The sequence below is a fragment of the Pseudorca crassidens genome, chromosome 19 (genome assembly GCF_039906515.1).
Source record: "Pseudorca crassidens isolate mPseCra1 chromosome 19, mPseCra1.hap1, whole genome shotgun sequence".
In the NCBI taxonomy this organism is placed as follows: Eukaryota; Metazoa; Chordata; class Mammalia; order Artiodactyla; family Delphinidae; genus Pseudorca; species Pseudorca crassidens.
The window spans coordinates 54,948,684-54,962,527 of NC_090314.1; the positions used below are offsets into that span (position 1 = coordinate 54,948,684).

The window sequence follows — 13,844 nt, forward strand, 5'->3', positions numbered from 1 at the left end:
TTTTGATCTTCTGGTAGATGCTGCCAGGTGTGTATTAATATTCTCTTCCTGCTGATTATTTTATCAGAGTCAAAGATTATCTCCTGATTTCCTTCACTTGCAGCATTCTTTCCTTCACTCTCTCCCTGTCCATTTTTGATAGTTTTTCACAAATGTCTGGTTGCTTAATTTTCATCTTTGAGACTTTCATACACGCATTGACAACCTTGATTTCTGTCTGTGATCCTTCACGCGTGCCTCCTGCTCCTTTGTAAGAGGAGGTGCGGGGACCCCGCTTGCCCCTCTCAGGCCCTCACACCTCCGTCAGCTCTTCCCCCATTTCAGCATGCTCACAGCTGATTACATACAGCTTTTGTCCTGGAACCTGAAGTGGCCTCTGTGCCACGTGCTCCCCACCGGCACCCGCCCCGCGACAGGAGTGTGCGCCCTCCTGGGAGCTCTTCCCAGCACCAAGGTCGATGCCTCCTTTCTTGCCTCCCATTGGCTTGTGGCTTGAACCCTGATTCCCTCTAGCCTTTGTTTTTCCTGTTTCTAGCTACCTTGTTGTTCTGTTGAGAGGAGACCCAGTGATGCCTTCTCCCATCGTAAACACTCCAGCTCTTTCCCATTCATTCTCTCGTCCACTCTTCCTGAGGACGGTCTTCTTGCAGCACATTGGCCTCTTGTTCTGATCGGATCCTCTCCACGCTGTGAGCGTGCGTGCGTGTCGGGTCAGAATCGTCTTTGTTTAGAACTTTGAAAGGCCCTTCCACTGTCTTACGGGATCTCTGTTGCTCCAGCCCAGTTCTTGTTTTGTGGGTGGTCTGGTTCCCCTCTTTACTCCTCATCGAGGTTTCAGGATTGTCTTTAATCCTTCAACTTCTGAACTTTACTCTGAGGACTTCTCTGAGATTAAAAAAACTTTATTATACTGAATGGACTGACTTCTTATATTTTGTTTTGCTTCTTTTTTCAAGTCTTTTCTTTTGCACTTTGTTCTGTAGGAGTGCCTCAACTTCATCTTTTATCCTTTTATTGACTTTTTTTATTTTGGGAGAGGCTAGAGGGGCAAAATATGTTTAATTTCCAAGAGCTTATTATTTTTCTGTAGTTGTGTCCTTTTCATAGTTTCCTGTTCTTTCAAAGTTTTCTCTGTTCCCTTAATTATCTCTGTCTGCTCCAGGGTAGGTTATCTGCTCCCTGCCCTGCTGGTTCCCATTTGGGCCGGAGGCTCAGCCATCTCTGTGAGCGGAAGAATGATACGGTGGATGGGCTGAGTGGGAGCTCCAAGTGTGGGGACGGGCCCGGGGCATAAGTCTGCTCTCCACAGGGCAGTACCAGGCCTCCCAAACATAGGAACCGAGGCTCCGCCCTGGGCACCCTCTCCCATGCTTGCTCTCCGCGTGTCGGTCCAGCTCCTTTGTTTTTGCCTGGGGACAAATATATATTCAGAACCTTTGGGTGCCAGACACTGTGCTGGGTGCTGCGAACACGGCAGTGTCAGGCATGCAAGGTCCCTGCCCTGGTGGAGTCTCTGCCTTCAGAGGGAGGTGTTGGCGCTCTGCTTTCTTTGCCCTGGAAATTCATTGAAGCCTCTTTTGCCGATGGCCCCTCTCCCCGTACTCTGTGGTATTGCAGGATTGTACCTTTTTTTATCCCTCTACTCTCTCTAAAGCAGCATCTCAGAAGGTGGAGGACCGCAGGCACATTTTGAACTTCTACTGCAGAAACTAGATTGTGACCTTCCAGAAAAACTGTCTTGTGTGAAGGCTAACCCAGAATGGCTGGGTGCTTAGATTCTGAAAAGGAAGCCACCACTGAGAGTTTCCAGTTTGGAACAGTAGAGATTGGCTTCTCAGGGTATCCAGCAGTCTTGAGATACAGATTTTTCACGTCATGGTTCTGGTTTTCATCAGCCTTGTTATGAGGACGTAGTCTTGCCTCTGATTGGGGCGAGACTCCTTCGTGATCTGATCAAGCCTTCTCTGTGGTGCAGAGTCAAAGCCTGGTTATTCATTCCCCCATGGAATAGCTATTAAAGAAATGAACTATTGCCTCAAATTTTGCAAAACCATGTTATGTTAGAAGCTCCGGAAATTAGTTTCTTAAAGCGAACTTCTCATCTTCATGGACTAGAAATTTTTCCGGTTTGTGAAGTCCAGAAGAAGCAGAGTGAACTCCTTTGGGTGTGCTTTTCTCTAGAATGGGGAATGGATCAGTATAGTTTGTGCTGTTTCTTAGAGTGGCTTTTGCTCTAACTAGAGCTGACCTGTTGTTCGTTAGCTTTCTCCTGAAGTAGCTGCTGGCATGCTCGCCCCTGAGTTCACAGAGGCACAGTTGAGGCCGCACTTGGAAGGCCTGGGCTTGGGCGTAGGTGGTCTGTTGGAATCTCTAGATGGCTCTGCCGTCCAGCCTCTAGTGAATTAGGAGTGTATTTCAAACTACAGGACTCAGTGCGTTCATTAGGCTACGAAGTCAGTTTCGTGGGCCACAGCCACTGTTAGGAAAACTAAGTGTAAAACAGTAGAAAATGTCAATAGATTTCTCGTGGTGAGGGGTTTGTTTTTGTTTTCTTTTTTTGGCTGCACTGTGAGGCATGTGGGATCTTAGTTTCCCAATCAGGGATCAAACGCATGCCCCCTGCAGTGGAAGCATGGAATCTTAACCATTGGACCACTGGGGAAGTCCCAAGGGTATTATTTTTGTGTATGGGGGAGATTGGGTCGTGAAATCGAATGCATTTTTTAATTGTGGGTCTTGGAGAAGTTTAAAAGACACTTTTCTAGGGACTTTCCTGGTGGCGCAGTGGTTGGGAATCCACCTGCCAATGCAGGGGACACGGATTCGAGCCCTGGTCCGGGAAGAATCCACATGCCGCGGAGCAACTAAGCCCGCGAGCCACAACTACTGAGCCTACGGGCCACAACTACTGAAACCCGCACACCTAGAGCCCGTGCTCTGCAACGAGAGAAGCCACCGCAGTGAGAAGCCCGCACACCGCAACTAAGAGTAGCCCCCGCTCGCCGCAACTAGAGAAAGCCTGCGTGCAGCAACGAAGACCCAATGCAGCCAAAAATAAATATACAGTGGAGAAAAGACAGCCTCTTCAATAAGTGGTGCTGGGAAAACTGGACAGCTACATGTAAAAGAATGAAATTAGAACACTCCCTAACACTGTACACAAAAATAAACTCAAAATGGATTAAAGACCTAAATGTAAGACCAGACACCATCAAACTCTTAGAGGAAAACATAGGCAGAACACTCTATGACATAAATCATAGCAAGATCCTTTTTGACCCACCTCCTAGAGAAATGGAAATAAAAACAAAAATAAACAAATGGGACCTAATGAAACTTAAAAGCTTTTGCACGGCAAAGGAAACCATAAACAAGACGAAAAGACAATCGTCAGAATGGGAGAAAATATTTGCCAATGAAGCAACTGACAAAGGATTAATCTCCAAAACATACAAGCAACTCATGCAGCTCAATATCAAAAAAACAAACAACCCAATCCAAAAATGGGCAGAAGATCTAAATAGACATTTCTCTAAAGAAGATATACAGATTGCCTACAAACACATGAAAGAATGCTCAACATCATTAATCATTAGAGAAATGCAAATCAAAACTACAATGAGATATCATCTCATACCGGTCAGAATGGCCATCATCAAAAAATCTACAAACAGGGGCTTCCCTGGTGGCGCAGTGGTTGAGAGTCCGCCTGCCGATGCAGGGGACACAGGTTCGTGCCCCGGTCCGGGAAGATCCCACATGCCGTGGAGCCTGCGCGTCCGGAGCCTGTGCTCCGCCGCGGGAGAGGCCACAACAGTGAGAGGCCCGCGTACCGCAAAAAAAAAAAAAAAAAAAAAAAAAATTTACAAACAATAAATGCTGGAGAAAAGGGAACCCTCTTGCACTGTTGGTGGGAATGTCAATTGATACAGCCATTATGGAGAACAGTATGAAGGTTCCTTAAAAAACTAAAAATAGAACTACCATATGACCCAGCAATCCCACTCCTGGGCATATACCCTGAGAAAACCATAATTCAAAAAGAGTCATGTACCAGAATGTTCATTGCGGCTCTATCTACAATAGCCAGAACATGGAAGCAACCTAAGTGTCCACTGACAGATGAATGGATAAAGAAGATGTGGCACATATATACAACGGAATATTACTCAGCCATAAAAAAGAATGAAACTGAGTTATTTGTAGTGAGGTGGTTGGACCTAGAGACTGTCATACAGAGTGAAGTAAGTCAGAAAGAGAAAAATAAATACCGTATGCTAACACATATATATGGAATCTAAAAAAAAAAAAAGAAAAAAAAATGGTCAGAAGAACCTAGGGGCAAGATGGGAATAAAGATGCAGACCTGCTAGAGAATGGACTTGAGGATACGGGGAGGGGGAAGGGTAAGCTGGGAGAAAGTGAGAGAGTGGCATGGACATATATACACTACCAAACGTAAAATAGATAGCTAGTGGGAAGCAGCCGCATAGCAGCAGGAGATCAGCTCGGTGCTTTGTGACCGCCTAGAGGGGTGGGATAGGGAGGGTGGGAGGGAGAGAGATGCAAGAGGGAAGAGATACGGGGACATATGTATACGTATAACTGACTCACTTTGTTACAAAGCAGAAAGTAACACACCATTGTAAAGCAGTTATACTCTAATAAAGATGTTAAAAAAAAAAGAAATAAATAATTTTTTTTTTTTTTAAACAAGACACTTTTCTAGACAAGGGTGGGGAAAAGCTGGATAAAAAAGGAAGAATCAGCTTAGAACCTAATGTAACTAACTAACCTGTGCTGAGACTTAATTGTGGTCTATTGTTTCTACCCTCTTCTATTGTCTTACATGATTTTTATGAAGTATTTGGGGAGAGTAACTGTGCTCTGAACGCAGTAGATTCAGTTTCAGGGCCATTGTTGGCAAGTCGTGCACCCTGACTGCGCCTTCAAGCAGAACTGTTCCACTGTGCTGCCCAGTAGAAACGTAATATGAGCCACAAATGCAGTGTTACACTCCAGCAGCCCCTGTGAGCACAATTAAAATAATGTATTTTATTTACCAACTTATCATTTCAATGTTTAATCAATACAAAAAAGTATTAAAGAGATATGTTAACTTTTTTGGTACAAAACTGGTGTGTATTTTACACACACAGCCCATCTGAAAGTGGGCTAATCACATTTCAAGTGCTTACTACCCACACTCGGCTTGTGGCCACCACATCATACGGAGCAGTTCTCACTTACTGAGGCGCCTGCGCGAAGGATGGGAGCATCCAGGTACTGCCCCCCCAATCTGGCAACATGGGGCCCTTTGCTGTGGCCCCCAAGGGAATGGGACCAACACTTGTGAGCCCCTCCTAAGCCCCAGGCGGGATGGGGCGCACTTCAGTGACTGTGGGACTTCACCCTCACAGCAGCCAGTGCATGGGCGAGGGTGTCCCCATTTTATTGGTGGTGAACGCGGCCTGAATAGGTTCAGTAACTGTGCAAAGTGGCCTGAGTGCCGTGTGGTGGGATGGATCTGGGATTGGAGCCGGGCGTGCCTGATGCCAACGCCTGTTCTTCCATCGACCGCTGGCTGCCCACACACTCAGAAGGGCCGTTGTAGGGCCTACCTACCCTGAGCCCCTGCTTTTAGAGGAGATGGAGTCTTGAGGAATGGGGAAGCGTTTTGTGGTGAGAACTGTGATGGGGAATTAAGTAACTTTGTTCTGATGATAAGAGCTCATTTAAAAATATGATTCAAAAAATGTTAAAGGGTATAAAGCAGAGAGAAAAGTCCCCATAACCCCATCCTCAGAGTTAAACATTGTTTCAGTTTGGGGGTGTGTCCTTCTAGATTTTTTTTCTCTGTACATACTAGTCTCTCCCCTTCCCCCTCCAGAATGGCACAAAACTGTTGTTCACGTTGCCTCTCTGTTGCCTCCCCCTCCCCGCTAGGGTCATGGCCATTGCCCTGTGTCGGGGCTGGACCCAGTGAGGGAGCTGAGGCCTAGAGAGATGGATTAACCAGGGGCCTGAGCCCCCCACCCCTCAGGATGGAAATGGCCAGGGCCTGGCCCACAGTCCTCCTCTTTCATTGCTAGCCAACCTCATCTCATCTCAGGCAGCCTTTTCTCTCTTGTTTTTTTGTGACAACTGTTCCTTTATCAGAGCTCTTCTCTGTGATCCACTATCCTTTCTAACCTTGGTAATCCTGACGGAGAATGGGAGCCAGATCCGTCCCCAGCAGTCGCTCATTTCCGACACTGGCTTCTCACCCCTTCCGTGGTACCTTTGTCCTTTTGCGTCTCTGGATTGTATTTATTTTTGGCGAGGAAAAGCCTTCTTAGTAATCCTTCCCTCCTTCTCTGTAGTTCCCAGTGACCTGACTGCAGAGGAGCGCCAGGAGCTGGAGAACATTCGGCGGAGGAAGCAGGAGCTGCTGGCTGACATCCAGGTAGGAGCTGGGCAGCCACCTCGACCAGGTGTCTTCTCGTGACACCTTCTGCCTTGGTCTCACCACAGTTCTGATAAAGTGCAGGTATTGATAACCAGCTTTGCTTATTAACAAGTGAGAGTGGAATCTCAGAGAGGAGGAGTGCTCTGTAAGCTGCACCCAGCTGGCCGGCTGTCAGGCTAGAGTGACAGGTCTCCTGACTGCGACTAGAACCCAGGCTTCAGGTTATGTAGACCCATGTCCACGTCCTGGTGGCCACTTTCTGGCAGGGCGATTCTAGATAGAGAATTTTGCCTCTCTGGTCTTCAGTTTCTTTTTCTGCAAAATAGGAATGAAAACACCTGTTGATAGGTTGCCATTAGTTGGATTATTTAGCCCCTGGGGAAGCCAATTCTTTTAGAATTCTCTGCTCTGTAACACATTTGAGAGCTCAGGGGCAGGGACGGGAGGGGGCACACCCTGTAACGCCAAGCTGCGAAGTGTATCGTCAGAAAAGACTGGGCGTGCTCCAGTGTTGATGTGAGTATACTTTGCTGTGGCCCTAGTTCTTTGATTCCTCCTTCACTGGTAAGTGCTGGGAAAGCTTCGCAGTTCTTCACTCAGAGCCCCCTCCAGCGTGACGGTCGTCCACTCTTGAGGGCCTGCTTAGATGGGGGAGGGGTGGAAGGCAGAGCTGGGATCAGCGTTCCCTTTGCCAGCCACTTGGCGGCACTGTTGGCCCGGCACCAGCACTGCTGGCTGGGCAGCCTGGGCGTTGCGGGGAGTGGTTTATCCTGGGAATCTTCTGTCACCCGCTGTTCAGTGAGCTGCGGATGTGCTCCAACAGACTGTGTTAAGGCTGCCGTTTTCAGTGGAAAAATACATATTGTACATAGTGTGTATGATTATAAATTTCTGTCCTAGACTAAACTCCTTGTGGTCAGGAGGTTATCTTTTTCACCTTTGTATTTCCTAGAATGTTTACTATCTGGTAGGAACCCAAGAAATATTTGTTGAATAGATGAATTTTCCAAAAATGTTTAGATTTTGGGGGGGCGTCATCTTATTTAATTTCATTTTGCTTTATTTTAGTTTTTGGTTGGAGGGAGTTGTGCGAGATTTTAATTTGATCTGTATCTTCCTCCTGGTAATTCTGGGCTGTGTGTTTTGCAGAGGCTGAAGGATGAGATAGCAGAAGTAGCTAATGAAATTGAAAACCTGGGGTCCACAGAAGAGAGGTGAGTCTGTCCTCTTCCAGGTGGTTTTGTGGCTGTAGCATCGCCAAGTGCCAGCCTGCAATTGTACACACGTGGTGTATTTAAGAAGAAAGTGTGTTTTCTGCCCTCTTTGCCTAGCAAGCATGTATGTAACCATACTTTTTGCCTTTAGCACAGGGACTTCTAAATGTGAGGGCTTTTGACATTGTTGGAAAGGCTGAACTGGAGAACTTGGCAGGTCCCCCAAAGCCTTAAATTGCCCTTAAACTATCATGTGAACTATTTCTTCCCTTCTCTTGTCCACTGTGTACCTATTCTAGAGTTTCTGTTTTTCCTTTTTGGGTAAAGGAAAAGCTTAATGGATGATGCCAGTGCAGTTCCCGAAGGCTGGAGGCCCAATTGTGTCTGGGTGTCATCATAAGCTTGCTGGTGCCTCCCTAAGACTTAAGAGAAGAGAACGTAGAAATGAGATTATAGCACAAAGTGACCAGGGATGTCTGCAGGTTATTTTCTTCTTTTAACTACATGAAACTTAGTTGCTTTGAGAGTTTAATTTTGAATGGGATTCCCAGACCATTTTCTAACTGCTTAATGTCGTAAATGGGCTATTTCTAATTCACTACATGTCTGTATTTTTCTAAGCCTGAGTCTCCCTGTCTGGCTTCATGAGACTGTTTGATTTTGTTATTTTAAACTTGTGTGGGCAGGGCCATCAGGGATTAGTGAAGCTGCATGTCCTGCAGAAATCGGCCAGCTCATCACATCCAGTCACAGCATTGTCAGTTCTGAATTATAGCTTTCTTACTTGCCATTAAAAAAAAATTGTAGCTTAAAAGAAATGGACAACTAGGAGTTCATCAGAATTTACAATTTCTGCTCTTATAAAATATACTCTTAGAAGAAATGAATAGGCAAACCACAGATGAGGAGAAAACACTTGCAGTACCCAAGTTTGAAAAAGGACCTGTATCCAGAATATCTATAGAAAGAACACACAAAACTTACTAATAAAAAAACAGCTTAGGGGCTTCCCTCACGGTCCAGTGGTTAAGGCTCCGCGCTCCCAATGCAGGGGGCCCCGGTTCGATCCCTGGTCAGGGAACTAGATCCCGCATGCTGCAACTGAAAATCCCGCGTGCCGCAACTAAAAAAGGTCCCGCACGCTGCAACAAAGACCCCGCATGCGGCAACGAAGATCCTGTGTGCCACAACTAAGACCCAGCGCAGCCAAACAAACAAACATATAAATAAATCAGCTTAACTAAAAAATGGGCAAAAAACTTGAACACTTTTATACGTATAATAGACACATGAAAAATGCTCAGTATCATTAGTCATAAGGAGATGCTCCTTCACACCCACTAAGACGGCTGGCATTAAATAGACAGGTGGCGTCTCGAGTTGCCGAGAGCTGGTGAGAATAAGCAGTGTAAACACTGGGGAAAACGGGATGGCAGCTTCTCATAATGTTGACCATATATCCGTGCTGTGCCCAGCAATTCAGCTCCCAGGTATTTACTCAAGAGAAATGAGAGCGTGCCCACATGCACGAGGATATCTACAGCATTCTTATTTAAAATAGCCAAAAACTGGAATTAGCTTTAAATGTCTACCAGCAGATGAATGGACGAACAGATTGAGGCAATAACCTATTAACTTACATAGCATACACTTCTAGGGTTTTGAAAATGCTCTAAAACTGGATTATAGTGATAGTTGCACAACTCAGTAAACTTACTAAACATCATTCAGATGTACACTCAAAATGGGTATGTTATATGATATGTAAACTATACCTCAATAAAGTTTTAAAAAATCATGTTAAAAAAAGAAACCCACTGCGGTAGAAGGAACAAATGAGCCTGGGGCCAGGGTCAGGATTTCAGTGTCCTTCCGTAGTTAGACCTAAGTGTGCCTGTGCTTTCCTGGATAAATCTCAGAAATCCCTGCAAATCAGTGGACGCGTGTGGGGGTCATATCAGTCTTTCAGAAATTCTCGAATACCTGGAGTACTTAAATGGCTGTGGTGGTTGTTTTACAGGAAAAACATGCAGAGGAACAAACAGGTAGCCATGGGCAGGAAAAAATTCAACATGGATCCTAAAAAAGTAAGTGGAAAGGCAGCAGCCAGAGCCCATAGTCTGTAAGGTGGTGGTTTCCGCGGTGTCAGCTGGAACCCAGGGGCACTAAGACAGCTTACCTGCCTGTTTGTAGAGTGCAGCTCGTGTGAGCCCTGCTTCCTGCAGAACTTGGAATTACTTAGTAGATACTTCCTCTGTGTCCAGAGCACCCATACCCGTTCTTCCTGCGCCCTTGTCTCCTTTCCGAACCTTCCCGGGGTCTAAGGCACCATTGGCATCTTTGCTGTCTTTCCAGGGGATCCAATTCTTAATAGAGAATGATCTGCTGAAGAACACTTGTGAAGACATCGCCCAGTTCTTGTATAAAGGTGAAGGGCTCAACAAAACGGCCATCGGTGACTACCTGGGGGAGAGGTAAGGCCTCCGGAGACACCTGTGGTAGGTTGGTCAGCAGTTAGTCTCCTAGAGAAACAAACTCCATGATGCTCTGAGCTCTGTCCCGAGGGGCGCTGGGGAACAGCAGCTTGGGGGCGGAAGGGCTCCTCCTGCGTTCAGCTAGCAGACCGAGAGCTGCAGGTAGATGGCTGCCTCCCCGCCCCGGCCCCGGAGCCGCAGCGCTCAGCGTGGGAGGCGGCCTGGCTGGGGGTCGGCATGACCTTGGGTTCTCAGCATCAGTGTCTGACTTCTGCTCTCCCCTCCACCCCCGTATCTTTTGTTTCTCTTGCTAGAGATGAGTTTAACATCCAGGTTCTTCATGCGTTTGTGGAGCTACATGAGTTCACTGATCTCAACCTCGTCCAGGCCTTACGGTGAGTGTGTTCACAGCTAGCAACTTCTGGAGCGGGAGGCGGGTCTTTGGTTATGCGTCTGCCCTGTGTGGCATTTTAATGAAATTTACCTTTGGCGGTTATTTGAGTATCTCAAAGCATCTTAAAGGAGAGTAGTCCGTTGGCCTATGATTGAAATGATTGGATGGTTAAAGGGAATTAAATTGAAAGCAAATTTTGCAAAACTGTTCCTCAGGTCTTTCATTTAACATTTTGGAAATGGATGTTTACACTTTGAATCTTTCCCAATTTAGCTTTAGAAAACCTTTAATTTCCTGCCCTGGAATAGGAAGTAGATAGTATGCCCTTCATTTTAGAAGGAAAAAACTCAACATTAATTTTTTTGCTAAATCTATTACCTGTGTCTTTTGAGAAATTGTCATTTGGTATTTTCACTGCCGTTAGTGTAAATAATACCATCTTTTGTGTTGTCATTTAGATTGATGAAAATAATCCAGAATTAAATCTGTTGACCACAGGTCTCTCTTTGATTTAAAGGGATTAGTCTTGAATGCTTTGATAGAAAATCTCTTTTCCTGCTATGTCATCTTTTTTTCTGGAAATTGGAGTTCTTTTAAAATGGGCATTATCCGTATTTCAGTCTTGTGTATCAGTCTGAGGAGGAGAACCATTCTTTTGAATAGGAAAATCTTAATTGTTTTCTAAATACATTCTCTCCGATCGAGAGAATGGTGATGTGGAGTAGTTAGTCTGCATCTGTTCAGAGTTACTGGACAGAAGGCTGAAGTCCCCCACGTCACCCTTTGCCACAGAAATCATTCACAGAGAAACAGATTATCTCCCCAAGTCCCATAACTTGCCCTGTCTTCACCTCCTAGGCAGTTCCTGTGGAGCTTCCGGCTGCCGGGAGAGGCCCAGAAGATTGACCGGATGATGGAGGCGTTTGCCCAGCGCTACTGTCAGTGCAACCATGGGGTGTTCCAGTCCACAGGTGAGCGGGGTGGCGGCGGGGGGCGTCCTCTCCTGTGGTTGGCAGTGCCTGTCAGGTTCTTTTCTAGGTACTAGGTCATTTCTAAAACAAAAGGGCTTAGGTTCTTGCCTGAGAACATTGCTTTAAATGGTATTTATAATAGTAAAAGGTTGGAAACTATCCAAATTCTAACAATAAGGTAGTAAGAATGTAAGTTATGGTACCTCTGAATTATGAAGTATGCAATTATTAAAACTCATGTTTTTAAAAAGAGGCTTTATTGACATGGAAAAATGCTAATAAGATTAGCCAAAAAGCAGACTTCAAAACTATGTATCTGTTTTCATTGTAACTGTGTTACAGTCTGTATCCGTGAGATACATTGGTGATACCTTACACGTAGGCACGTTTATGTGAGAAAGCAAAATAAGTTCTTACTAGGTGGTGAGATTATAGGTAGTTTACATCTTCTTTTTTATACGTTGTGCTCTTCTGGTTTTCTATGGTGTATGTGTTCTTCTTTTACAATCTGAAGAAATAAACGTCTTTAAGTCTTGAATGCTTTATGTTCTTTCCCGTGCCTTGCTCTTTTCAGTGAGCAGTATATAACCTTTCAGTTAGAGCATACCCAAGCGCATGGATTTTGCCCATTCTTTTGAGAGCGCTGCTTTTTTTTTTTTTTCCCCGGTACGTGGACCTCTAACTGTTGTGGCCTCTCCCGTTGCGGAGCACAGGCTCCGGACGCGCAGGCTTAGCGGCCATGGCTCACGGGCCCAGCCGCTCCGCGGCATGTGGGATCCTCCCGGACCGGGGCACGAACCCGTGTACCCTGCATCGGCAGGCAGACTCCCAACCACTGCGCCACCAGGGAAGCCCTGAGAGCACTGCTTTTTATTCTCTATCTCATCCGGAGTTTCATGTTCTTTTGGGTGGGATGTTTCCGATCGGATTTTGCTTTTCTCTTTTAGACACGTGTTATGTCCTCTCATTTGCCATCATCATGTTGAACACCAGCCTGCATAACCCCAATGTCAAAGACAAGCCCACCGTGGAGAGGTTCATTGCCATGAATCGAGGCATCAACGACGGGGGAGACCTGCCCGAGGAGCTGCTCCGGGTGAGTTTCGCGCTGATTCAAGACTGTGGTCCCGGGCGGTGCTGATGGAGGGGACGGGAGGGACGTGGGATCATCCAGTGTCTACTTGGACCATACACATAATTATGTGAATTTCATTAAGAAATTGGTAGTGAGGCCCAGTGAGGAGTCAGTGGGGGAAAGTGGTTTATAAATCTGAAACTAAAGGCTCGAATGGAAGTCGGGCTGATCTCTTTTCTTTCTTAATTGTCCATTAGGCATCTTATTTCTCTTGTCTCTGTGAGCCCCTAAAGGGAGAGATGTTCTCCATGCCACCAGTGCGTGGCACACAGTGACACTTATTAAATGAATGGTGGGAAAGGGCGAGAGGAGAGGTATTTCTCGGATCAGAGACATGCAGTGTCATCTTTTATCCCAGAATCTGTATGAGAGCATAAAAAACGAACCCTTTAAAATCCCAGAAGATGATGGGAATGACCTTACTCACACTTTCTTCAACCCAGACCGAGAAGGCTGGCTATTGAAGCTCGGTAAGTGATGCCATCTGGGTTAGGGCTTCTAACGCAGAAACTTAGAAAGAACGTGTGTGTGCACGCTCGCCAACCCGAGCCTGCACTGTGGGGAAAAGGGGGTTGGTGCAGGAGGCGCTAAGGAGAGTCTTTGGTATGAATTCGTACTGTTCTAACAAGATCGCCTCCAGAAAGGAAGGAGTGCACGGCTAGTGCCCCATGGGACGCACAGAGACTCCTGGGGATAGGCTTGCCCGCATAAGTATTGCCTACATGTGTTTGCGCTCCACAGTTCCTCTCTGGGGCAGTTCCCGGAGGACCTGGTCCTTTTCCCTTCCCGGACCACCGGGAGGGCGGCCAGCTGTGCCCTTCTCTCTACTTCCCATCACAAGTTTGTATCCGGTGCTCCCGCCTCCCCCACCCCGGTGCATCATCACTTCCTTCTGCATCTGGCTCCCCACAGGCAGCGTGCATGGCAAACCCAAGGCCCTGGCTGCAGCGCAATCCACGGCACTCTTACTCATTCTTGGGCGCTGGTTTTTTTTTCCCCCCTCCTTTCCAATACAAATCAGCCACGTTAATGATTTTGTTCATTCAGAAAAATTAAAAATTATTCCTCTTCCCTCTGCCAAAAGTGAGCTTGTATTGCTGAGATCTGTGGTCATGCCTTGCCACGAAGGTGACAAAGTAACCAAAAGGAAGGTTTTTATACACATTCATATGCACATGTGATTATTTCATTAACCGTTTCAGAATGCA

At 46.2% G+C, this 13,844-nt stretch overlaps 1 protein-coding gene across 3 annotated transcripts in view; it reads left to right on the forward strand.

Moving 5' to 3' along the window:
* The window catches only part of CYTH1 (cytohesin 1), a 78,735-nt gene that overhangs the window by 50,163 nt on the left and 14,728 nt on the right, over positions 1-13,844 (forward strand). For 2 of the 3 annotated variants that reach the window (XM_067716321.1, XM_067716323.1), the window contains exons 2-9: positions 6,363-6,445; positions 7,598-7,662; positions 9,683-9,749; positions 10,018-10,136; positions 10,451-10,531; positions 11,389-11,501; positions 12,449-12,597; positions 12,995-13,107. In XM_067716321.1, the coding sequence (XP_067572422.1) occupies positions 6,363-6,445; positions 7,598-7,662; positions 9,683-9,749; positions 10,018-10,136; positions 10,451-10,531; positions 11,389-11,501; positions 12,449-12,597; positions 12,995-13,107 (790 nt within the window). The remainder of the gene's footprint in view (positions 1-6,362; positions 6,446-7,597; positions 7,663-9,682; positions 9,750-10,017; positions 10,137-10,450; positions 10,532-11,388; positions 11,502-12,448; positions 12,598-12,994; positions 13,108-13,844) is intronic. The other variant, XM_067716320.1, reaches the window with a different exon arrangement.